A 27689-nucleotide genomic window follows, 5' to 3' on the forward strand; every position below is an offset into this window, starting at 1 on the left:
ACACATTCCTGCATCTTGGTTATTTTTAGGTGAATTTTGCTGAATGTTGGAGTTTTTTAACATTAAAAGTTGAGTTTTATCACTTAAAGCAGAAAATGTTTCTCCATGTCAACAACTGAAAGATTTAGATTCAAATTTCTATTTAAAAATGACATAAAACAGAATTAAATTGTTTTTTAGCTTTCTTATGAATCTTTCTTATGAAGCCTGTTGCAACACAACCGATTAAAGGCAAATAAATTAAAACGAGCTCCTTTTGCTTACAGAGACAAATAATCCGTTTTATTTATGGTTTTTGTTGTTTTATTGTTTATCAACATATCTTCCAGTTCTAGAGGGAAATGTTGTTTACAGATTTAACTTCATCGGTTTTCAATAGACTGAAAGGTGAAATGGATAAAAAACCGATCAAAGTCTTGCTCTCTCTCACTCTATTGCAGCCTGAATAAAACGCAGACATGTTTTAAGATGTTTTCTTTTGCTTTGCTTCATTTTTAAAACTCCTGTTTCTAAAAACAACCAGCTCAGCTCCAACATGGCAACAATCCGCCTGAAAAACTTTGGACTTTTTGCTCCGACAAAAACATTTTATTCTGGCAAACAGCCAGTTTTTTGGTGCATCTCATTAGTTTGTAGGATTGTTTTTAATAATACCTCTGAATCACAGCAGAACCTGACATTTAACTCATTTCAACGGTTTGCTTTAATCTCCACACGGATGATCCACTGAGAGGGGAAACGTTGAGAGTTTGCAGCCAATCGGATGATTTCTGTTTGGTGTTTCAGGCGTTTTGCTGTGTGCAGCCTGGCTGTAACTGCAGGTAAATCGTTGCCCTGTTTCTGAGCTCCATTTACCCCCTACATGCTGCAACCTTCAGGCCACGACCATCCAGAGAGCGAAAAGCTTTCCAAGCCTCCAGATGGAGCCGCGGTTTGCTGTGGAGAGATAATTCAGTGTTTATGAGGAGGAATAAACTCCCTGATCCAGCATTGTTTTATTAATGTTAGAGCTTATTGTGTTTGCTCTGTAAAGTATTAGAGGCACTTTCAGATGCTCTGACCTTGAATGCGTCTTGCTCTGGTTTCAGTCTGGCTTTGCTGTGCTGCATAAAGAGGTTTAAAACTCTGCAGCTTTACTCAGTCTGCTGACTGAGCTGGAAATCTTTTACTATTTGATTAAAAATCCATTTTTATTATTTGAAGGATTTCTGCTGTATCTACTCCTGTCTGCTTTGTGAAGTCAAGGATTTTGCCCAACAACTCAACATGTACACTCACAGCTGAAAATGACTGCAAACAGATGAGCAATTGTACAGCCGTGCATCTTTGAAAAGCATTAGTGGAGCCTCCTGCACAACCAACCAGAATGCAGCAAGTGGTTTCTGTATGTACAGCACATGCAGCGGGAAAACCAGCTGACCAAACGCTGGAGATCAGCTGGGGTTGCTAGGCAACAAGCAGGTTTTATGAGAAAACGCCTGCTGATTTCTGATGCTGCATTCCCGACGTTTTTGATACGGGTCATTTTCCATACACTATAAAACATTAACTTATTGCTAAGAAAAAGAAAAATTTATGTTGAATGTCCAAATATGTCCCTGTTCAGGTTGATTTCAGGACATTTTACATCGATTCTGAATCACAGTAAATGAAAACCACGATTCTTGCGTGAAGTGATATTTTTTATCACATCAGCTGTTTGAATATTTCCCAGGTTTAACTGGGTAAAAACAGCTGATAGTCGTTCAATCTAACTGAATTTAAACGCATCTAGCCGTCTCTTCTACTGCCACCTCTTCAATCCGTCGTAATCAATCAGATATTTTTGTTCAGCCTTGCAGCCCTGTGGGAGACGAGCCGCCGTGAGGAGTGTTTACTCTCCTGGAGGCGGTTGGGTCTAAGTGGCCGGTCAGAGCGCAGCGGCTCCCTAATGCGGCTGTTAAAGCCGACAGTTTCCCCCAACAACCAGCCGGAGGATGCAGCTGGACGGATACACACTGACAGATGGAGTGACAGAAAAATAATACACTGCTGCTGCAGAAAAAAAGCCTCTGAGGAAAACGGCGTGACCCCCAAAGAAACTGATGTTTGTAGATGCTGGTTTTATTAAACTGGGGCTGCTGGCACAAACAGGACAGATCAGCAGACGGCAAGGAGAAAGAGTCTTCATTTCTAGAGTCTCTTCTTTCCATCGCGCTCGTTTCTACTGAGGCAGCAGGCAGATGGTGATTGGTCCAGATGCTGCTGAACCAAAGGTGCAGCATCCAAACCGCTTTGATCGGCCGGATCAGAGGAACTGCTGCCGCTGGGTGAAGCTGCAGGTTTTATGAGCAAACGGCCAAAAGACAGCGACGCTTCACAGAAACGCAGAAACTCAGAAACTCCGACTCATTCCTGGGTTTCATCCTGATCCAGTCAGAACAGCCCACACACTCTTACTGCTCCTTCAATGCAATTAAAGCACGGCTGTGGCAAAAAGCGTGGGCCAGGGGCCGTTTGTGGTCCTTGGGTGGGTTTTGTGTGGCCCCCTGAATGCAACTCAAGAACATGGCCTCCCGACACTTTTTGTAATTTAGTTTTTATCGTGGAAAGTTTTTATCTTCTTAAACTGAAAATGTAAAGTACAACACAACAATTTTTTTCTTTTCTCATCTCATAAAAACATTTAGCGACTTCAGCGCCGCATCCTAAAAACAGCAACGTTTGTAGAAGAAAATTCACATTTTGTTACTGGGAATAAACTAAAAAAAAAACAGAAAATAATAAATCTAAAATGTTAAGTGACTAAATGTTCAGGAAAACGTAAAACAAATGTTTTATTTACTGTTTTGGTGAAAAATAAAAAAAATCATAATGACTTTTTATTTGGGGGAAAAAGGAAATATCGGCCCCTGAATACTTAAAACTTGGGCATTTTGGCCTTTGGTGCAAAACAATAAATAAAGAACCAATAAATTATTCAACTACTCAGGCGAATTCATCATCTTTGGTCAAGAGTTTAAATGCTTTTCTGTGTGTAAGATCCCAGACTGCAGTTCTCTGGTCAAATAAAAGTTAAACACATTAAAACCAACCAACATCTCTGGAGGAGGCACAAGCTGCCATATTTCAGTCTCCAGTGTTTCCAACAGCTCCAAAACACACACAAGAAATGTAAAAATGTAAAACTGGAGCCAGCGGAGGCTGTGAGTGAGAGCGAGTTTAGCTGGGATTCACTCATTCACCAAAACCAGCCACTGCGGTTAGAAAGTCAGCTGCCACAAAGAAAACCAGTCGTCCAGTTGGCTTCGTCCCTCTGCAGAGGTCAGCCAAAGTAGTCAGGTCGTTCTCCAGAACATAAAGGCTCTGGACTGGACACACTGCAGCCATTCAGCAGCTGGTCGGAGTTGACGCCTCTAGAAATCGTTCAGGCTCACAGAGACTCTGCAAAACCCATTTGTGCATCTTGTTGACCAGAAAATGTCACTTCCTGCAAGATTCCAGGTGGGATCCCTTTTAGGGCGTTCTGATTTTGTTTCCATTAAACTTTAAACATGAGCAGAAAACATTAATGAGGTAAAGAATAAGAACTGATGAACCCTGTTAGCCCGGCACTGCTTTAGCCATGCCGCTGCATTTTGATGCTCTTAGGGTTTTGCTTTTGGTTGGAATCCATGTAAATGTTTTCTGAAAAAGGAGAAAAAACTATCAGTTTAAATCCAGAGCAGTTCAGATACCAGCAAATCAAAAATGAAACACATTTGGAGACATTTCATTTGTAATCAGGATTAAAGCTGCAGATTGTTTTTCCTTCCACGTTGATCCCAGGACACCATCGTAAAATAAAGTTCTGGACGTCAGGATGCGTTATTTAGTTTTAGGTTGGGTTTTGGCCCAACGACACTTCTGAGTCAGATGAACCCAGATGAACCCTGATGAACCCAGATGAACCCTGATGAACCCTGATGAACCCTCATGAACCCAGATGAACCCTGATGAACCCTGATGAACCCTGATGAACCCTCATGAACCCAGATGAACCCTGATGAACCCTGATGAACCCTCATGAACCCAGATGAACCCTGATGAACCCTGATGAACCCTGATGAACCCTCATGAACCCAGATGAACCCTGATGAACCCTGATGAACCCTCATGAACCCAGATGAACCCTGATGAACCCTGATGAACCCTGATGAACCCTGATGAACCCTGATGAACCCTCATGAACCCAGATGAACCCTGATGAACCCTGATGAACCCTGATGAACCCTCATGAACCCAGATGAACCCTGATGAACCCTGATGAACCCTCATGAACCCAGATGAACCCTGATGAACCCTGATGAACCCTGATGAACCCTCATGAACCCAGATGAACCCTGATGAACCCTGATGAACCCTCATGAACCCAGATGAACCCAGATGAACCCTGATGAACCCAGATGAACCCCGATGAACCCCGATGAACCCTGATGAACCCTGATGAACCCTCATGAACCCAGATGAACCCAGATGAACCCCGATGAACCCAGATGAACCCTCATGAACCCAGATGAACCCTCATGAACCCAGATGAACCCTGATGAACCCAGATGAACCCTGATGAACCCTGATGAACCCTCATGAACCCAGATGAACCCAGATGAACCCTCATGAACCCAGATGAACCCAGATGAACCCAGATGAACCCTCATGAACCCAGATGAACCCTCATGAACCCAGATGAACCCTCATGAACCCAGATGAACCCCGATGAACCCAGATGAACCCTGATGAACCCTGATGAACCCTCATGAACCCAGATGAACCCAGATGAACCCTCATGAACCCAGATGAACCCAGATGAACCCAGATGAACCCTCATGAACCCAGATGAACCCTCATGAACCCAGATGAACCCAGATGAACCCAGATGAACCCCGATGAACCCAGATGAACCCTCATGAACCCAGATGAACCCTCATGAACCCAGATGAACCCAGATGAACCCCGATGAACCCAGATGAACCCTGATGAACCCTGATGAACCCTCATGAACCCAGATGAACCCAGATGAACCCTCATGAACCCAGATGAACCCAGATGAACCCAGATGAACCCTCATGAACCCAGATGAACCCTCATGAACCCAGATGAACCCAGATGAACCCTGATGAACCCTGATGAACCCAGATGAACCCCGATGAACCCCGATGAACCCTCATGAACCCTGATGAACCCCGATGAACCCAGATGAACCCTGATGAACCCTGATGAACCCTGATGAACCCAGATGAACCCTCATGAACCCAGATGAACCCCGATGAACCCTCATGAACCCAGATGAACCCAGATGAACCCAGATGAACCCTCATGAACCCAGATGAACCCAGATGAACCCAGATGAACCCAGATGAACCCAGATGAACCCTCATGAACCCAGATGAACCCCGATGAACCCTCATGAACCCAGATGAACCCAGATGAACCCAGATGAACCCTCATGAACCCAGATGAACCCAGATGAACCCAGATGAACCCAGATGAACCCTGATGAACCCTCATGAACCCTCATGAACCCAGATGAACCCAGATGAACCCAGATGAACCCTCATGAACCCAGATGAACCCTCATGAACCCAGATGAACCCAGATGAACCCTGATGAACCCTGATGAACCCTCATGAACCCAGATGAACCCAGATGAACCCAGATGAACCCTCATGAACCCAGATGAACCCTGATGAACCCAGATGAACCCAGATGAACCCAGATGAACCCTGATGAACCCAGATGAACCCTGATGAACCCTGATGAACCCAGATGAACCCTGATGAACCCAGATGAACCCAGATGAACCCTCATGAACCCTCATGAACCCAGATGAACCCAGATGAACCCTGATGAACCCAGATGAACCCTGATGAACCCCGATGAACCCAGATGAACCCTCATGAACCCAGATGAACCCTCATGAACCCCGATGAACCCTGATGAACCCCGATGAACCCTCATGAACCCAGATGAACCCCGATGAACCCCGATGAACCCTCATGAACCCTGATGAACCCTGATGAACCCTCATGAACCCAGATGAACCCAGATGAACCCCGATGAACCCTCATGAACCCAGATGAACCCAGATGAACCCAGATGAACCCTCATGAACCCAGATGAACCCAGATGAACCCAGATGAACCCAGATGAACCCTCATGAACCCAGATGAACCCCGATGAACCCTCATGAACCCAGATGAACCCAGATGAACCCAGATGAACCCAGATGAACCCTCATGAACCCAGATGAACCCAGATGAACCCAGATGAACCCTGATGAACCCTCATGAACCCTCATGAACCCAGATGAACCCAGATGAACCCAGATGAACCCTCATGAACCCAGATGAACCCTCATGAACCCAGATGAACCCAGATGAACCCAGATGAACCCAGATGAACCCAGATGAACCCTGATGAACCCAGATGAACCCTGATGAACCCTGATGAACCCTCATGAACCCAGATGAACCCAGATGAACCCTGATGAACCCAGATGAACCCTGATGAACCCTCATGAACCCTCATGAACCCAGATGAACCCTGATGAACCCTCATGAACCCAGATGAACCCTGATGAACCCAGATGAACCCAGATGAACCCTCATGAACCCAGATGAACCCAGATGAACCCTCATGAACCCAGATGAACCCAGATGAACCCTGATGAACCCTGATGAACCCTCATGAACCCTGATGAACCCTGATGAACCCTGATGAACCCAGATGAACCCTGATGAACCCTGATGAACCCTGATGAACCCTGATGAACCCTCATGAACCCAGATGAACCCTGATGAACCCTGGGAACTCGGTTCCCTCTTGTCCAGCAGCCGGTTCTTTAAACCCTTTTCCTAATGAAACGGATCAGAACCGATTTATCACCGTAACGTGTCATTATTTCTGGGACCAAGCAGACACAGACCCGGTTTGGCTCCTCAGGCTGTACTTAAGCAGAACATTTGGTCGGTTTGCTGCCCCGACCAGTCCAGAGAAACCGAACCGGCTCGTGGTGGGAGAAACGCCCACTGACCCTCACTGCATCGCGCAGACGAGCTGCTGCGGGCGGATCTGGCTTTTATAGAAACAAAATCCATCAGAACGTCAGTCAGAGCTTCATCCAAGCCTGGACAGAAGGTCGTAGTTCAAGGGTCAAGACGAACTGAAATCCTTATTCAGCAGTTTATCTGCTGCAGCCGATATTCAGACCAAACATCCACACACTCAGGAGATTATCTCACATATGAGCTTAACAAGTAAATAATTCATATCTTTGTGACTTTTTTGAACATTTGAATTTGTAAACACTAAAAGCTATTATTCACTGGAGTGGCTGAAGTCCAGCAGCTCTGCTTGGACTCAGCAGGAGGTCAGCATTTATTATCACTACGGCACAGGAGTTTGGCTCATTCCTCGCGTCTTCACAGTATTTTTCCGTCCAAGGAGACAGATTTTCTTCCAGTCTATTAAATTACACTCAGCCATCAGCTCTCCAGACATTTTGAAGGACTTTCAGATTTTCTTTGTGCTTTTGTTAGTTTCTCACTGGTTTCCAGTTCAACACCTGGACTTTTCCAGGGAATATTTTATCTGCAAACCATAAAAAGCTACTAAACCAAACGATACCAATATTTTTTATCTGAACTGATACAGCAGGAAAGTTGCTGATTGGTCAACAGTGGGGTGATTGTTGTTAACGCCAAACGTTTGGACCTGCCCCGATGGGCCGTGTCGGTCTGACCTCTCACTGCAGAGCAGAGGACAGCGGCTGATCTTTGGACCTTAGCTGAGGCAGAAAAGATCAGCTTCACTGCACGTGTCAGCCGATCAACCCAAATTAAAGAAATCAGCACAGATAAATGAGGATACCCTTAATTTTTACCACCAACAAGTTGATTAATGAGGATCTATTATCTGACTGATCTGCTGAGGCAGCTTTAAGTTCAGTGTCAGTTCTTTCATATTTCCTAAGCATCACTTTCAGACATTGTTTAATACTCAGTTTCCAAACATTTTCTGGCCCCTATGGATTAGAAATGTCTGTCTGGTTGAACGACGCTGGGGGGAATCGACTGTTTGGGGGCAAAATGAATCTACATAGCTGAGCATAGATAACATCCGTAGCCTACAGGCTACTTGTTAAGCTTAAGGTGATGTATTGATATTAGCTAGTTATCTTTTAGCTAACTTTACCTGCATCCAGCAGCTTCACTCAACAGTCTGTTAGTTTGGGGGAAAACTGTGAAAAGTTCTTTGCGTTTTGCTGGTTTGCTGCCATGATTCTAACACACCTGCGTATCTCCGCACAGCAGCAGCAGCAGGTCTCCTTCACAGGTGTAAACCCAGCGTCGTAGCGCTCATGTTGCGTTTAAAGGCAGCTCGGAAACACAGGTTACCACATGTTAACGGATTAAACAGTTTTAACTGCTGATAAAAGTAGCAGAGGACACAGATATGGGAAGACTTGGCAATTCTAAGGTAAAAACCCAGCGCATACAGCGTTCAGAGGTTTTGTTTTTTCATCCAGACGGCTTCCCGCGCCCCCCCTGCAATGGAACGGCGCCCCCCCCTAGGGGGCGCGCCCCACAGTTTGGGAACCTCCGGTTAAATAAATGATGGTAGCTGAGAAAGTCAAAAATCAAGCATCCACATCTAAAGACATCGTCCACAAATCCTCAACAACTTGAGAAGCTACTCTGAAACTTTTCCCTGAAAGTAAATAAATGGAACAAGCTGTGCTGCTGTGTTGCATAATTTAAATTCTGCAAACATGTTTTTGAAAGCAGCTGACTTCATCCTGTCCCCACGTTTTAGCCACCTGCTAACTCAATAACCAAAAACCAGCAGTGTGACCTCCAATCAGCCGCTGCTGTGGCTCGGTTAAACCATCAATCCAAGAAGCGCTGAACGCCGAGCGTTTATCCAAACCATCTGCTCCTCCACATATTTACAGTATTCAGTCTGCAGGTCGTCCATCCAGGCAGCAAATCCCAGAGCAACACACAGCACACATATGTACAAAACAGACTGTTGGATGTTTGTTCATCCATCTAACTGCTGTTAGACATGAATCCAGAGTGTCAGAAAACAAACAAGCGTGTGTGTGTGTGTGTGTGTGGAAACTATTAGCTGATGTGCACTCATCGACCTCGTGCATGATGACGCTGATGAAGCTACTCTTAGTCACTTTATTAGCTGTTTTGGAAAGATTAGAGGGTAGCGCTGGGACTGTTCCAGATGCTGCAGAGGCCATTATTTTTGAAACATGCACACGCTCGGATGCAGCGGGCGAACATGCAGCCGGCGTTCAGTGAGGATTCACGGTGAAGGCAGCAGCTGGCGCAGGCGGTTCAGAGTCCTGAGGGACTTGTCAGGCGTCCGTTTTTTCCCCTTTTCCTGAACGTTTCTGTTTTTTATGCTTGTGATTAGTGGATGTGAATCAGTGCTTCTGTCATGACCTTTAGCTGCACATTTTTCTTCATCAGTTTCATGGAAAGGGGAAAAAACAAATGTCATATTTGTTCCAGGTGTTGTTAACCGTCTTTGTTTCAGACAGGAAGAGTTTCTGAGTCATTTCTCCGAGGAAGAAACAGAATAGTTTGTGCTTATGCCAATAACTGCAATGTCTTTTTTAAATAGTCGACATGGTTTGGCTTTCTGTCAACGGATTCTCAGTAGAAATACAAAATTGACTTTATCAAGCCAGTGAATAGAAGTGAATTTACAAAGAATCATCAATAGTTTTACTGGATAATATTGTGCAGAACTCGGACGTGATCCACGGTGGACACGGTGATCCACGGTGGACACGGTGATCCACAGTGGACACGGTGATCCACGGTGGACACGGTGATTCACAGTGGACACGGTGATCCACAGTGGACACGGTGATCCACAGTGGACACGGTGATCCACGGTGGACACGGTGTGCACGCTTACATAGAATATTCTGACTGGATTCAGTTGATAGTTTTATTCTGATTTTGGAAAACTGACCCGACTGAGAATATGGAACAGATTTTTGATCAGCGGGGAGTTGATGCTTTCGAATCCCCCAGAACTGGACCAACTACCTAAGCATGGTGGTGGCTGCATCATGCTGAGGTTCTGCTCCATTACCAAAATGGTGCATTGAACAATGTTACCATTGGTGACGAAAAACTACCTGAAACTTGGACGGTTTGTTGTTCCAGCAGGAAAACAATCCCAGGCTAATATTAAGCTAACTCCTTTAAAAATGTCTGAACTAAAAACAAATGCAATCAGTCCCAGCCAGCTCCTCCACTTCCAACAGGAAATGAACGGCATCCTTAAAATGATAAACCCAATTCAAGTCACGGAATAAGAGGAGCACTGGGGGAGAAAAACGGCCAGAGATTCTCCAAATGTCAAGGTTTTCTTTTTCAATTGTAAATATAGCTGAAGCTTCGCAATGCATGACATTTAGACAATCCTCCACCTTCACCATCCTGCAGTTTTCCATTTTTCAAGCTCTATCTATCTTCGTTCCCCAGGCTCCATTTAGTCTGTGCTGCTGAGTTATTAGGAGCTTATTAACTCTACAACCCGGTCGTTTCCTTCAGTGGTTGCTCTACTTTGTCTATGTTATATATTTCTAGATAATAAATGTTTGAAACTAACAATGACATAAATTATATGCAGTACAAAGACAGTTCAACAGTCTCTTCTGATCAGTTGATGCTGCTGTATTACATGAGTAGCTTAAACAAAACCTAATATTTTTATGAATGCATTCATACAGAAAAGGTCCCAGAAAATAAATTCTTCTGAAAGAAGTTCCAGGTTTTAGTGAGAATCCCACCAGGTTCCCTCCTGCTCTATTTCACAGAAGGCTTTGCTAAAGCTAGCATCCTCTCTTTGTGACGCTGACCCCGCTCCACTGAGGCTCCCAGACAGTTCACCCAAATGTTCTGCATACCTCACATGCCTTTCAGAACCAGGTTCTGCATCAGATCCCAGCTGCCAGAATGCTGACCGTAACATATATCACTGGTGTCGACCACAAAGTGGTGAATTCAGCCTGCTGGGAGCTTCACGCCTCATAAACATCCTCCACTTCACCGTTTAACACATGCACTACAGGAAAAATACAGTATTTTATTTACTGTATTTCATTCTTTCCATGTGCAAAACCCAAGCCGACCAAAGCCCGACACATTCAGCAGCTCTGCCAGGGGCTGAAATGGAGAAATGTATAATAAAACCCCAAGATAGATTCCATTAATTTTAAGAAAAAGGGCACATCTTCTCATGCGTGTATGTAATTATTTCCATCTCTGGTTCAGAGTTGTCCCTGGAGACAGAAGCTGTCGAATCACCGGCGCAGTCCTGTTCAGTGTTATGCAACAGCTAATTATTTTCACTCAGCCCCCACAAAAACCAAGATCCAGAGGAAGACAGAGAGGAGGAAAGGTGCAGGTGGAGAGAAAGTGATAACATGGGCAAGAGAGGAGGAGGAGAGACGAGGAAGAGCAACGTGAAGCCAGTGGGGAGAGGAGAGATTATAAATGGAGATGAAGGGCAGAGTGTAGGAAAGGGTAAAAAAACAGGAACAGTGAAGGGCAAAGAGGCAGCAGAGAATCTCTTCTTCTCTCAATGAATCATGCAGAAAAAGTAAAACAGCGTTTCACATTCAAAGCCTCTCAATAACCAAGATATGGAACCAAATATGGAGAAATGTGAACGATTGTGTCAAAGACAGACGGAGCCCGGAGCTCTTTTCCTCTTCCACAATTTTTAGAGATTATGTCATTACTCAAAAAAAATAGAAACAGAGAAATGTGTCAGCGCCTCCAGCACAACTAAAATGAGGGACGAGGGATGAAGAGGTGGAGAGGAAGAACAGGATGAGATGCACAAAGAACTGCTCAGCCGCCTGCAGCTTTGAATACATGGATTTCAGTGAATTATGTGTCTTTAAGCATCTAAGGATGTTTTCACACCTCAGAGTCCAGCAGAGTCAGTTTGATTAGAAACCAAAACGGAAACATTTGAGCCATGTGGTTCTTTTCCTCTCTGCTGAGTCAAACCAACCTGTTCCCCTCCTGGCCTGTGGGGGCGCTGCACCAAGAACCACTGAAGGAAACGACACAAAAACCTCTGAAGACACTGAGAGCAACTTCCTGTTTCACCAGATGGAAACAAGATGGAGGATTTTAGCGGTTGGAGGATTTATCTCTAGGCTAAAGACCAGGAGCCATTTCTGCTGCTAGCGCTAGGCTAGCACGTTAGCTTTGGTTGGATTTACCCAGAATGCCCTGCACTGTAGTCCACTTCTTGTTTTTGGAGCGGTCTCTGGTCCGCTTGGCGTTCACATTCAAACCAACCAGAGTTCACTTCAACCGAACCCAGACTGAGGTTTGGAGGTCCAGAGGTCAGAGGTCGGTTAATGTTCACACCTCACCAAGCGAACTGGGCGGGTGTCAATGAACCCTAAGATTGAAACAGTTTACTTGGACTGTACCTTAGCACCAATACTCAAAACAACTCCAGTTGATCTCATGTTACGCTATGCAAGTGCTCAGTCTGCACTGGTGAAGATTTACTCTGGTAAAGTCAGATGCCAGAGGAGCTGCATCCTAACTCCAGATTTAGGAGTGCTAACCTTTCAGCCCCAGATGGTCAGGCTATCTGACGGCAGAAGCATTTTAGCTTTAGCAATCTAAACATTACGCTCTTAATTTCAAAATAAAACTCCGACATAAGGAACAAAGAGGAAAAGCGTAATCAGGCGATAGGTGGATTTTCTATGAATAATTTGTAGTTTTATTCAACATAAATAAAAACAGGTGAATCAGAGAATACTGAACCACAAACAGTCGACGGTCCAGAGTCCAAATATTTCTCCGAACTTTGTTTCTATTTTCACATAAACCTGTAAAGCACTAAAACCATATTCCATATTTATTCCTCTGGCCCAGATGGTGGAACAACATGACAGCAATTTAAGCAAAACAGATGGTTCTGGAAGAAAAGATGTTTATTCAACATCTTGTGTTTTATTACACCTTAAATAAAATAGACACTGTTGATAGCAGCGTATCACAAAAAAACAATTTATCCCAACCGGTTTTATTTAGCTGAATTTATGAAGAAAACATGAATAAAAACGGTTTGAAGACCAATTAGCTGATCATTTTTCGCACAGCAGATCATCATCCAGAGGTTTTCTCAAACTAATCCCTGAATTAATTCATTTTAAATATTTGTAATCTGCAGTAAACATTTCTGGTTTTGTTTCCCAGTTATCCGCCTCCCGAGAACAACCTGTAGAAATATTGGTCATCACTTTAAAAGTAAAGTCTTGTGGCCAGAAACAAAAGTGTTTGTATTTGTTCAGTAGATTAGTAATGATTTAATGAACAGAGGAGGAAAAACTAACTGGGTTTGTCAGGATGACCAGGTTGAGTTCAGTCCCTCATCGTTTCATCAGAAATCAGATCCATGTCATGCTTTTCTCTACCAGCTTCTGTTACGTCTGCTAACAGACTTATTTCACCCAAAACACTTTCCTCATGTTATATCTGAAATAATCTGGAACTTTGTATTGAAATCAAGGAATTAAAACTTAATACAATTAAAACAAACTCAATAATTTCCATTGAGAGTAATTTGCCGTTTCTCTCATTCAACCAAAAACTGGATGATAAAAGTCTTCAGTTTTGTGCTTTATCTTTTTTAAGGATAATTTTGATTTTAGAGATTTCATAATTCATTTTACTTGTTGTGTTTATTTAGGATATTTAAAATGTATTACAGCTCCAGAGTTAAATGCTCATTAGATGTTTATTATCGCTGAGAATGTGTTCTGGCATTATTATTATTATTATTATTATGCCATTATTATCATTATATTATTTGAAAATGGCCTCAAAACAATATTATCGTTTATTGCAATATCTGCTGCGGTGACAGACCTATTCATAAATGACACAAATCATTCTTAAAAGGATAAAACAAGCATTTAAAGTTGTTTCAAAACGTTAAAATTCAGTATAATCAGCAGCTTGGAGTTGATTTTTGCACCTACATTTTTAACCCGCAGAGAAAAACCAACTCCAGCTGCCTGCAGCTGGCTAACAGTAAGGGCCATGAAATAGAAAAGGTTTTACAGATGCTGCCATAATCCACCCTGCATGTCTTCAGACGGTAAAAATAATGAAACTTTCAGCTGAATCTCTCTGGGAAGTTCATTAGGTATTCCGTCTTCCCAGAGCTGAATCTGAGTGTGTGGCCTCTCGGTGCTACAAGCATTACCGGCTAGTCTGAGCATTTTCATTAGTTCCTCGAATGCCGGAGAGAAACCACATGGGTATGTGGAGCAGCTGCTGGGAGATCTGGAAGGTCTGCCTTCCTCTGCCAAGCGGTTGGCACATCTGCCAGCCACCTTAACATCTGTATCTGCCTGATTCACGGCGCGTGAGAGTCCAAACCTGCTTCCCCTCATGTACCAGTCACAATATTACAAGTTGTGATTCTGATCAGTGCCATTTCTGCGTGTTTGGTAATTCCACCCAAATGAAACAAGGCTTAAACAGGAAGTGGGATTAAAGGTGCATTCACACCAATCCTGTTTCGTCTGTTTTAATCCAACTCCAGTCCATTTGTCTAGAAAATCCGGTTTGGTTTTGTGTGAACGCTAACCGACCTCTGACCTCTGACCTCTGGTCCTCCAAGCCTCGGTCTGGGTTCAGTTGAAGTGATCTCTGGTTCGGTTTGAATGTGAACGCCAAGCGGACCGGAGACCGCTCCAAAAGCAGGAAGTGGACTATAGCGCAGGGCATTCTGGGTAAATAAAACGAAAGCTAACGTGCTAGCCTAGCGCTAGCAGCAGAAAAGTCTCCTGGTCTTTAGCCTAAAGAGAAATCCTCCAACCGCTAAAATCCTCCATCTTGTCTCCATCTGGTGAAGAAGGAAGTTGCTCTCAGTGTCTTCAGAGGTTTTCATGTCATTTCCTGCAGCGCCCCCACAGGCCAGGAGGGGAACAGGCTGCTCACATGGTTTGGTTGGTTTGACCGTGTAAAGCTTTTAGGTCACCTCAGAGTAAATAACCCAACAACCTGGAGCCCTTCAAACGCTCTGGTACCGATCAGATCCTACCTGACCACGGGTTCTGGGATGGCCTCCAGGTTGGCTGGGACCTGAACCCCCTTCTCCCACTCCTGTCTCCACGGGTCGGACAGAACGTAGAAGTCGTCTGGGCCGAGCTGGGCCGAGTCCGGCAGCTTCATGGCCGTGATGAAGTCTGTCCGAAACACCTGGAGGGAGAGACGGGGAAATGCTGCTGACTGACGTAACAAAAAACACAAATCCACGAGCAGAAAGGTTTTTACTCTGGTGATGACATTAAATCACTTTTTTACTTTCGGTAATGAGCAGGAAAGGAAAAAACACAAAGATTTCTTAGTTTGCAACCCAAAATTTGGACATGTTTAACTTCAAACTGCCCCTAAAAATATTTATTTCAACCAAAACAACCAACTATTGCAATTCCTGTTGTCTTCTTTCCTCTGATAAAGTCCAGACTTTCCACATAAGAGCTTGGAAATGATGCAGATTTTCCCTTCAACAGCTTCGTATCTCCAGAAGAAATCCATCTGGATCAGTTTTTATTTTCCATTTGAAATAAAATCAACAAAAACTGTGTACAGCGTAACTGTAAGCAGACAGAACTCTTCGTCTTGGTCCAAATGCAACAGTCAGTCCAACACAAACAGACAAGCAGCATGTGAGAGCTGGAACGGTTCGCATGTGAGCCTGAAGCTTCCTGACAGCTCAAACTTACGGCTCTGAAGTGATGCATTTTATTTTGCTTCTCAATGTTACCTCCACTGAAAACAGCAACCCTTTGGTCAGCTGGTTTTCCTGCTGTATGCCCTGTACAATGGCTGCTGGAAACAACAAGAGTTTTGTTGTTGACTCAACATTCAGAAACCTTCATTTCAAAATTCATGGAAATATCTGGAAGTGATAAATATGGACAGTTTAAACCGTTAGCTAAGGGAAAGTGAACCAAACTACCGGCTCCATAATGACTGACTGTTTCTAATAAATATCTTTTTCCTTCATTTGCTACATTTGAAACATTGAAGTGAATCAATTAATCTAAATAATGAATAAAACCATATTTGTTTTAGTTTGCAACGATTAGTAACGAGAGGTGGTTGTGTTTTCTGTTAATTGTGAGATAATACCGATAAATATGTGGTTATCTGCACCGATGGAGCAAAAACAGAAGCAGGCACCGACATACTGAGAGGAAAAAGGACGGAGGAGGAAGTATTAAAGGCAATCATTGCAGTAAAGTGTTGGCATTAACCTAAAGGCCTTTAAAGGTCAACGCAAACAAAGCAGATGTAAATTCAGACGCATTTAAATCCTGCATGTAGGAGGTTTCCTGAAACAAACCAGGTGTTTCTGAGAGCTGGGCAGTGGCTGTTCTCACACCGAGCCTCTTCGCTCCGACCTGCAGCAGCGACACCATCAGCCATGAAGCGAAGGGAAACTCCAACACGCTACCAACAAGCAGCAACAACACAATGACTGCTGATCCTCCTCATCATTTTATGTGTTGTGCCTCTTCAAACTATCCTCTGAATCTCTGACTTCAGTCCATCCACTTATCTTCAGTTTGATGTCAGATCAAGAAGGAGGAACAAATTAGACAAGATAGCAACAACAAAGAGGCTCCAGTGTTACGAGGTGACCTATGATGCTTCCTGGTGCAGGTTAGGATAGATATGGCCTAAACAAAACATGTTCATTACATTTTTTCCATAAAATCACTCCTAGATAATCAGTTCTGCCTGTTTTAGGGTCTCTGTCACTTTAAATCCAGATAAGCTGCTGGCCACACCCCCAACGTTTACACTCACACATGAAAATGGCTGCAAACAGAGGCTCAATTATACAACAAGCATTAGTGGAGCCCCCTGCACAACCAACCAGAATGCAGCCAGCGCTTTCTGGATGATGAGTCAACAACTAAACTCTAGTGTTTTCCAGCAGCCATTGTACAGCAGGGAAACCAGCTGTCCAAATGCTGGAGATCAACTGGAGTTGCTAGGTAACGGGCTAGAGCTCTGATTGGGTTGCTAGGTGACGAGCAAAGCTTTGCTGTGGTTGCTAGGTAACGGTGATGCGTAATGGTGTAACAATCAGGAAGTTTCTGTAACGGCTCATTTTCCAGACACCAAAAAACTTTTAACTTACTGACAGGAAAATGGCTTTTCTGGAAGCATTTGAGACCCAAAATGCTCTTAAGGATTTATTTACAACTATTATGCAATTACTTTTAATGAAAACAACTTCAGTTCTCATCATCTACAGGAAATACTCCCAAAATGTCAGATTTTACCCACTTTCCTTCCTTTGCAACATCATTTTCAGCAGTCGGCTGTTAGTGACGCGTCCAGTGATCAGAATAACAGCGTCTGTCTGTCTGTCTGTCTGTCTGTCTGTCTGTCTGTCTGTCTGTCTGTCTGTCTGTCTGTCCGTCCAGCCGCTCACTGGCTGAAAAGCCACCAGTGGAGAAGCCAGGGATGATGATTTAAGTGCAGCAAGAAGTGAAAGATGAGTCACAGTGTATGAAAGGCCTTAATGTAAAACCAGCATGGCTGCCTCTGCTGATGGCCAGGCCAACACAAACAAATAATAAAACCCAGAGAGAAGTGGTGTGTGTGACTGCGAGTGTGTGTTCAGCTGCAGAACCTGTTCCAGCCGACAGGCCTGCCACTGATGGCGTTGCTGCTCCGCTGCAGGATTTTCTGCGTCTGAGTGCATGTTAGACGTAAAACCGAGGCTGTAATGGATCTTTTCTTTCCTCTTCAGCAAAACAAGCAGAACAGATAAAGGCTCGGGGCGACCGGCTCCTCCCTCATCTCTCTCTTTCTCTATCCATCTTTATGCTGCTGCTTTCATATTTTGCTCTCCAGTGGAGAGAAAGAAAAGGAAATAAAGACTAGAGGAGACAGTAAGTGATGAGAAAACATAAAATCTAAAATAGATGGAGAGAGGGGAAAAACAACGGAGTAATGTGAAACAAGGAGAGCAGCGGAGGAAAAAAGAACGGGACGTCAGTATATCAGTTTTATTACTGTGTGTTTGTACAGGAATGGCTGCAGCTAATTAATGTCTAGGAAACTCTATTACAAGCTCCTGCAGTTTTATGTTCTGCCCTCTCCCAGCCTCCCCTGCACACCCTGTTCATCTGTCCCAACTCATTTTCTACAGACAAACACTTAGACGCCGTCCTCCCTCAGGAGACAGGAGGTTGTGTTAAAATGAGCTTATTTTACACAATAATACATAAAAACAGAAACACTTTCCTCCACAAAACAAATCAGGGGGAAAAAATCTGCCGGAGCTGATTTGATTTCTCCAACTTGTTTATCTTCTGCAGAGTGAGTTAACGTCTGTGTTCCACGCAAAGACCAAAACAAAGAAATACATTTGGCATCTTTATTGTCACTGAGGAACTGATGAGGAGTCATGAGGCAACGAATGTCGTTTCTGGCTGCTTTCTGCTGGTGGACAGAGACTGTTGCGTAATGAGGCTGAGGGGAACAATGGAAACTCTGTCGGTAATTACTTCACAAGTGCATTTCGTTCTCCATCCATCACTTGATTTATTTGCAGCTTGAAACATTTTTCCACATCGATCAAACATAATAACTGCGCTGCAGACGTGCAATTCAATTTTGCCATTTCCTTGCAGTCTTCCAAATTTTTACAAATCGCAAAGAGCGGATAAAAATGCCAAGTGGATTTTCCAAATCCAACAAAAGATGGAAAGGAACAGCGGATTCCCAACAGAATATTTACTTAATTATGCAACTATTTCATCTGTTTGCTGTTATATCACTTGGTGCTTCATAATACTTTTCAAAGAAATATTAGCTTCCCAAAAATGTAAGGTTAGATCTAACAATGTTATCCTCCAATAAATTCACATTACTTTCATAAGAATCACAGGAGCTTCTCAAAATCAAGGGTGAAGAAGCAACTTACATGCCTCTATCGGTGCACCAGCTCAGCTTAGTCCATTTTAGTCCAACTTTAGTCCAGTTTGCTTGTGAAGGTGTGAATGCGAAATCAGACCGATGAGGACAAAAAAGCAAAGGTAGGCACACCTAAAAACCTCGGCTACGGTTTGGTTGAAGTGAACTCTGAACGCAGATGTGAACAGCAAGCAGAACGAAGCAGGAAGTGGACTACAGCGCAGGGCATTCTGGGTAAATCCAACCAAAGCTAACATGCTAGCCTAGCGCTAGCAGCAGAAATGGCTCCTGGTCTTTAGCCTAAAGAGAAATCCTCCAACCTCTAAAATCCTCCATCTTGTTTCCATCTGGTGAAGAAGGAAGTTGCTCTCAGCGTCTTCAGAGGTTTTTGTGTCGTTTCCTTCAGTGGTTCTTGGTGCAGCGCCCCCACAGGCCAGGAGGGGAACAGGTTGGTCTGACTCAGAACCACAGATAATGGAGTTCTGGTTTCTAATCAAACCGAGTCCAACTGACTACCATGAGGTAGCCAGTAAACAGTAAACCAGCCAGTAAACATCCTGTGCATCATTTTAGAAAATGCAGAAACAAATATAAACTGAGTCTTAGAAATTAATTTCATGTCATCTTTTCCATTTAGTTTATTTTACACAATTTGCATATAATCTGAATTAACATAAAAAAACTTTGCCTTCCAAAATGCTTTTGATTCCCTGGTGCACCATGGATTTTCACCAATGTTAAATCTGCAATCTTCATGCTAACAAATAGGCTTGAGTTTAATTTTACAACTCAACCACCTGCACAAAAACATAACTGTGCTAACAGTTTTACTGAAATCTGTTTAAATTCAATATTGTTTTTATGACTTGGATCTCCACTGTTCGTTTTATTTCATTTTTAAGGGGAAGAAATCTGAGAACTGAAACGTTCCATGCACAGATCTCACCTTGACCACTGCTGAACCCCTGACTCAGCTGGTTTTTACGCTGCATGCGGCCGACTACCTGTCTCGTCTTATTACGTGGCCTGACTCGTATCGCTCAACATCAGCAAGGCAGTGATAAATTAGCACTCTCCACTTCCTCCTGCACTGAGCAGAACAGAAACCACAGAGGATGACAGCTGAAAACTGACATTTAAAACCCGGAAACACGCATCCAAATAAAGACAGCACACACACATACTAATGTGTACACACACAGTAACAAAAGGAGGCAAATACACACCGATACAAGGAACTGAACTGGATAAAACACACACACAGAGAAAGAAATGTAAGCATTTATATGTATACACAAGCAGAGACACACTACACAGGTCCACCCACTAAATAGACCTTATTATGGTGCTGCTGAGTCAGTTTCCTTAAAGCGCAGCGATTGCACTTTAAATGCTTTCAAAGGCCAAAAGACAGCGCACAATAGTTTATCCTGAAAACAGGCTGGTTCATGTTTGGCTTTAAGAGGGATGAGAATCCTGACACAGAGAGAAACGTGATGCTTCTCTGTCACTCCTGCTGTTATTACTCTGCAGACTGTCCAGTGATAAGGTGCATTTAAAATAGAACTAATAAAGAACAAGGGACAAAAACACAAAAAGCAAACATTTTCAACAAAAGTTTTGATCAGTTGGTTGGTTGGTTGTCTTGTTTGGTCAGTTGGCTGGTTGTTGGTTGTCTTGTTTGGTCAGTTGGTTGGTTGTTGGTTGTCTTGTTTGGTCAGTTGGTTGGTTGTTGGTTGTCTTGTTTGGTCAGTTGGTTGGTTGTTGGTTGTCTTGTTTGGTCAGTTGGTTGGTTGTTGGTTGTCTTGTTTGGTCAGTTGGTTGGTTGTTGGTTGTCTTGTTTGGTCAGTTGGTTGGTTGTTGGTTGTCTTGTTTGGTCAGTTGGTTGGTTGTTGGTTGTCTTGTTTGGTCAGTTGGTTGGTTGTTGGTTGTCTTGTTTGGTCAGTTGGTTGGTTGTTGGTTGTCTTGTTGGTCGTTGGTTGGTTGTTGGTTGTCTTGTTTGGTCAGTTGGTTGGTTGTTGGTTGTCTTGTTTGGTCTGTTGGTTGGTTGTTGGTTGTCTTGTTTGGTCGGTTGGTTGGTTGTTGGTTGTCTTGTTTGGTCAGTTGGTTGGTTGTTGGTTGTCTTGTTTGGTCAGTTGGTTGGTTGGTTGTTGGTTGTCTTATTTGGTCAGTTGATTAGTTGCTGGTTGTCTTGTTTGGTCAGTTGGTTGGTTGTTGGTTGTCTTGTTTGGTCAGTTGGCTGGTTGTTGGTTGTCTTGTTTGGTCAGTTGGTTGGTTGTTGGTTGTCTTGTTTGGTCAGTTGGTTGGTTGTTGGTTGTCTTGTTTGGTCAGTTGGCTGGTTGTTGGTTGTCTTGTTTGGTCAGTTGGTTGGTTGTTGGTTGTCTTGTTTGGTCAGTTGGTTGGTTGTTGGTTGTCTTGTTTGGTCAGTTGGCTGGTTGTTGGTTGTCTTGTTTGGTCAGTTGGTTGGTTGTTGGTTGTCTTGTTTGGTCAGTTGGCTGATTGTTGGTTGTCTTGTTTGGTCAGTTGGTTGGTTGTCTTGTTTGGTCAGTTGGTTGGTTGTTGGTTGTCTTGTTTGGTCAGTTGGCTGGTTGTTGGTTGTCTTGTTTGGTCAGTTGGTTGGTTGTTGGTTGTCTTGTTTGGTCAGTTGGTTGGTTGTTGGTTGTCTTGTTTGGTCAGTTGGTTGGTTGTTGGTTGTCTTGTTTGGTCAGTTGGTTGGTTGTTGGTTGTCTTGTTTGGTCAGTTGGCTGGTTGTTGGTTGTCTTGTTTGGTCAGTTGGTTGGTTGTTGGTTGTCTTGTTTGGTCAGTTGGTTGGTTGGTTGTCTTGTTTGGTCAGTTGGTTGGTTGTTGGTTGTCTTGTTTGGTCAGTTGGTTGGTTGTTGGTTGTCTTGTTTGGTCAGTTGGTTGGTTGGTTGTCTTGTTTGGTCAGTTGGTTGGTTGTTGGTTGTTTGTTTGTTGGTTGTCTTGTTTGGTCAGTTGGTTGGTTGTTGGTTGTCTTGTTTGGTCAGTTGGTTGGTTGTTGGTTGTCTTGTTTGGTCAGTTGGTTGGTTGTTGGTTGTCTTGTTTGGTCAGTTGGCTGGTTGTTGGTTGTCTTGTTTGGTCAGTTGGTTGGTTGTTGGTTGTCTTGTTTGGTCAGTTGGTTGGTTGGTTGTTGGTTGTCTTATTTGGTCAGTTGATTAGTTGCTGGTTGTCTTGTTTGGTCAGTTGGTTGGTTGTTGGTTGTCTTGTTTGGTCAGTTGGCTGGTTGTTGGTTGTCTTGTTTGGTCAGTTGGTTGGTTGTTGGTTGTCTTGTTTGGTCAGTTGGTTGGTTGTTGGTTGTCTTGTTTGGTCAGTTGGCTGGTTGTTGGTTGTCTTGTTTGGTCAGTTGGTTGGTTGTTGGTTGTCTTGTTTGGTCAGTTGGTTGGTTGTTGGTTGTCTTGTTTGGTCAGTTGGCTGGTTGTTGGTTGTCTTGTTTGGTCAGTTGGTTGGTTGTTGGTTGTCTTGTTTGGTCAGTTGGTTGGTTGTCTTGTTTGGTCAGTTGGTTGGTTGTCTTGTTTGGTCAGTTGGTTGGTTGTTGGTTGTCTTGTTTGGTCAGTTGGCTGGTTGTTGGTTGTCTTGTTTGGTCAGTTGGTTGGTTGTTGGTTGTCTTGTTTGGTCAGTTGGTTGGTTGTTGGTTGTCTTGTTTGGTCAGTTGGCTGGTTGTTGGTTGTCTTGTTTGGTCAGTTGGTTGGTTGTTGGTTGTCTTGTTTGGTCAGTTGGTTGGTTGGTTGTCTTGTTTGGTCAGTTGGTTGGTTGTTGGTTGTCTTGTTTGGTCAGTTGGTTGGTTGTTGGTTGTCTTGTTTGGTCAGTTGGTTGGTTGTTGGTTGTCTTGTTTGGTCAGTTGGTTGGTTGGTTGTCTTGTTTGGTCAGTTGGTTGGTTGTTTGTTTGTCTTGTTTGGTCAGTTGGTTGGTTGGTTGTTGGTTGTCTTATTTGGTCAGTTGGTTGGTTGTTGGTTGTCTTATTTGGTCAGTTGGTTGGTTGTTGGTTGTCTTGTTTGGTAAGTTGGTTGGTTGTTGGTTGTCTTGTTTGGTCAGTTGGTTGTCTTATTTGGTCAGTTGGTTGGTTGTTGGTTGTCTTATTTGGTCAGTTGGTTGGTTGTTGGTTGTCTTGTTTGGTCAGTTGGTTGGTTGTTGGTTGTCTTGTTTGGTCAGTTGGCTGGTTGCCTCTAGGAGCATCAGCGGGTTTCTCATTCACTCTGTTGGATCTCTCTAGTGGGGAGTAGGAGTTTGTCCGATGGTCTGTTGTCTCTTGTTGGCTTTCGGTTTATGGGCTGAGTTAATGTGAAACATTTTGATCTTTTTAAGTGTTTTTCTGTAAAACATGCAGGATTGAGTTGTCTGGAAATGAAGGTATATGACTGTCTTCCAACTGTGATCACACAGACCCAACTTACTTGTTTCTCAAGGTACAGCAGTTTGGTCAATATCTGTTTTTTTATCTGAGTATCTAGGGCATTTCAGTTTTTATGGACTGTAAGTAAGAATGAAACTGCACAAGTATACCTTCTGCCAAGAAGAGAAATCTGAGGCAGAAAGGGATCAAACAGTAAAAATGGAGTGAGAAAGCACAATTAAAAGAAATTAGAATAGCAAAAGAGGAATTACAGAACCGGAAGAGCAAGAAAAAGGAAAGATTTGTTTTCTCCTCTGGGCATCATGGCTACCTGGCTCTCCACAGTGCGTCATGGCAGATGTCAGCTCACAGAGAGAAGAGGATAATTTTAGCAGCCACATCACAGCACGGGCTCTAATGATTGGCTGCTTGGAAGGGCCACAGGACGCAGGAAGAAGTGTGTGCATGTATGTGTGTGAGTGTTGAGTGGGTGATCAGGAGTGAGAAAAGGACGAAGGAAAGAAAGGGCTTGATGAAAACGTGTCAGAAAGAGAGGGGAAGGGCTGTGCTTGTGTGTGTGAACGAGACGGAGAGATCAGTGCATTAGTCCAGTGACTCAGAGATTTCAAACATGCACAAAGATGGGAATCCATCATCGCTCTCACTATGTAATGTATTCAGTAAATTATAGGCTTCAGCTTTCATTTTTTAAGTGCACATCCAATTCTGTGCAATTTAAAATTCTGAGGTGAGTGAGGTTTTAGTGTGGTTAACATACGAAAGGAAATTGGGAAGATTTCAATGAATTCTAGTTTTCTTCCCTTCAGAGGCATTTTGGTCATAAGTCTTCTGCCGAGGCACAAATCAGTTCAGGACACGTTACATTTATACCGACTATAAGGCCTTAAGGAATAGAGGGGTTGACATTTGTTGATTGGCTGGTTGCTCAGGGTGGAGGCAGGAGGCTGGTCAGTTGTTGAACAGAGAGTTGGTCAGTCAGCTGATCTGTCATCTAAGGATGAGTGGGAGAATGCTTGGTCAGGAACTTGTTGGCCGTTTCTGAGTGGGTTAGGGACTTTGTCGTTCATGGGTAACTCTGGGTGGATGGGGGACTTTCGATTGGTTGGTCAGTCAATCGTTTCCTTGGCTAGTGGGCTGGTTGTGTCTTGCTGGTCGGTGAGCTGGTTGGTTGTTTCTGGGCTCTAATGGCTGTTGAGATTTGATTGGTTGGTCAGCCAGTTGCTTGTGATTGCTTGTCTTTGTTTGGATTGGGAGGCTTATTCATGAGCTGGTTAGTTGTCTCTGGGTGGGCGTTGGTTGGTGAACAAGTCGTTGGGTGTTTTCGGGTGAGTGGGTGACATGGTAGTCCACTCAGTTGGTTGACTTTGGATGTGTTGGGGATTTATCCATCAGTCTGCTACATATTAGCTGATTCTGAGTGGATTCATGGTTTGGTTTATTCCTTAGCGTTTCTTTTCTGATGATGCCAAACTACATAAAGATTGTAGTAAAAAAAGTGAAAAACTCAAATGTCTTGTTTGTTTTTTTCTTATGCAAGTAAAACGTTTTGAAAAATGATTAAATGTTTATGACTCTTTGAGCTTTTTGTGTTTATACAGCTGTAAAATGCTTATAATGATCAAGCTGAAAGTCCAGTCATGAAATGACAAATAGGTGCATCACTACATGCACAAATAGCAGCGATGCTTTGGTCTGTGAGTTTTCCGGTTCTTTTCAAAAGCAATTCTCTTCCATAAATTGACTTCTGGCTATTCGACAGAGAGGATTTGGTTCAATTGACGCCTCCATGGGGTTAAACAGAAAGAATGAGATGGAAGAGAAAAGGACAGATCAATGCAAGAGAGAAAGGAAGTACGTTCAGTGTTTCCTGATGGTCACCCAGAACGCCTTTTACTTTGTACCATAATAGTTTCCTTTTTTTGGCCATTTTCACACAAACTTTCACAACACAGAACAGAATGGCAGATGCAGCTTTTCTGAATAGTTAATACATTTTCAAATGGGCTGAAATTTGGGCCAGTCCAGAAGTTTAATGTTTGTCTTCTTTACTCACTCCACCACCTGCTTTACTCAGGAAAGTTTCTTAAAGCAAAATTTCTAACTGTTGGTTTGAAGAGAATTTGAAAGATTAAGAGATTATTCTAATTTATTAATCCACCTACTTGGTTCAGTGCACCAAATACACCAGATAACTTCAATTTAACAGCAGTTATCCAGTGGCGAAGATGAATGTTGTACTTAGAGTTTCACCAGTTACCTAGCAACCGCAATGAAGCCAGCCCGTTACCTAGCAACCAGTGGCGGAGCCAGAGGGGGGGCCAGGGGGGCCAGTGCCCCCCCTGTCATCTGATTGGCCCCCCCAGATGATTGACATGTAACAGCACCAGGTTATTCCTGTACATTATTTGGAATCATTCTAAGCCAACCTAATATCTAAAGAAGAAAAACAATAATAAATATATCAAAAGAAAATGTATAAAACTTGATATAAGTCCATGTGACATAAATAAATAGATTTTTATCAGGCGTGATACCAGCCTCCTTTATACTCATAACAAGCTGATATTCTTCTCCTGGGTGTTTCAGTTGCTGCTGTGGTTCAACTCAAAGGCTAAAGCGCTTCATACCTAGTGGGGATGGTAAAACACCAATAAGTTATTTATTGATCCTCCGCAAAAAGAGAAAAATCCGAAGAGGGCCGACAATGTTCTAGTTTGGAGCAGAGGTTGCGCTACAGTTTTTTTCGTTGTCCGTCAAAGAAAAAAATAATTTTATTTCCAATTTGTAGTCATCAAACGAAACATTTATTATTTCTCTGTTGGAACGTTTTTGAAATCAGGTAACATTTCATGAAATGACGTGATTAGAAGACGGCAGAACTCTGATCGGTTCCTGATCCCTCAGCGGGAGAAAAACCAGCAGAAGCGGATCAGCTGCGCTGGACTCTCCAAAGCCTCTGGTCCGTTAAAGCGTCCAGATCAGAGATGATTCTCCGACTGATATTGTTCTTAGTCTGATTAATAATGAGCTCAAACGCAGAGCCAGCGCTCTGCGCTTGTTTCTAACGGATCTGCACTTTAATTTCTTTCCTCTCTCAACAATCAGCTGCTATTCCTCTACTTAAACTACAATAAGTAGATCACATTCTCTTTAGGTTTTCTCTGTTTGCTCCAAACTCATTAAATGTAAAGTCATTAGAAGCCGAACCTCCATCAGGCAAATAATTCTGGTCCAACCCGAAATATTGTTACCCGTCAAATTACCTGTCCAATCAGAGCTTCCTAACCAAGGAGTCCATAACTCTTCAACACGCTGTCAGCTCTCGGTCAGAAAGACATTTAGTTCAGTCCATAAGATGATATTCAGAAAGGATCTTTTATTTGATTGATTTTAGTTTCCTCTGCGATGAACTCTATGCTAAAGTCCATCATGTCTCCATGTGCTCCAGTCAAAGCTGTTAATTATAACATGTCAAATGACAGAGGGGCTTAAAAAATAACCAAATATTCAGTTTGGTTATTTTTTAAAATTATTTATATGTGCACACACACATTTAAAATTTTGCCCCCCCAGAGGTAGTCCTGGCCCCCCCTTGGCCCCCCCAACTTTAAAAGTCTAGCTCCGCCACTGCTAGCAACCCTAGCTGATCTCCAGCTGGCTTTCCCGCTGTATGCGGCGTACAATGGCTGCTGGAAAAGACAAGAGTTTGGTTTTTGACTCATCCTCCAGAAACCACTTGCTGCATTCTGGTTGGTTGTGCAGGAGGCTAAACTAATGCTTTTCAAAGATGCACGGTTGGGAAACTGTGCATGCGTTTGCAGCCATTTTCAGGTGTGAGCGTAAAGGTTGAGTTGGGGGCGTGGTCAGCAGCAGCTTGTTTGGATTTAAAGTGACAGAGACCCTAAAAAATGTCAATCTGAAAGGAGCTCAGACTGAAATCTCATCATCTAAGAATAATTCAGTGTAACAAATATAATGAACGTGTTTTGAATAGACCATTGACCTAGGAAACAGCTCAGATTAATGTAAAACTTTTTAAGACACAAACATCTCGATTAGGAAATCATAACGCTGGATGAAGCAAGCCACTTTCAAATGTTTGCACCTTCAGACCCCGAATGGTTACTTACAAAACTTCGGTCAAGAGGAAGCAAAAGGATCAAAACATCGGAACCACGGCACGCCATTCCCCAGATATTTAGACAGCGCCCCCCGATGAGCGAACACTGATGTGTCAATCAGAAGATGTTTTTCTGCTTCTCCCTATAAATGGCATCAGACAT

General features: G+C 43.3%; 1 protein-coding gene across 2 annotated transcripts in view; it reads right to left on the minus strand.

The window, feature by feature from the left end:
* Positions 1-27689, minus strand: part of jade2 (jade family PHD finger 2) — a 141287-nt gene that overhangs the window by 76960 nt on the left and 36638 nt on the right. For both annotated transcript variants that reach the window (XM_008401940.3, XM_081615561.1), the window contains exon 4: positions 15139-15296. In XM_008401940.3, coding sequence (XP_008400162.1) covers positions 15139-15296 — 158 coding nt within the window. The remainder of the gene's footprint in view (positions 1-15138; positions 15297-27689) is intronic.

The sequence above is a fragment of the Poecilia reticulata genome, chromosome 14 (assembly GCF_904066995.2).
Source record: "Poecilia reticulata chromosome 14, P_reticulata-male-v2, whole genome shotgun sequence".
In the NCBI taxonomy this organism is placed as follows: domain Eukaryota; kingdom Metazoa; phylum Chordata; class Actinopteri; order Cyprinodontiformes; family Poeciliidae; genus Poecilia; species Poecilia reticulata.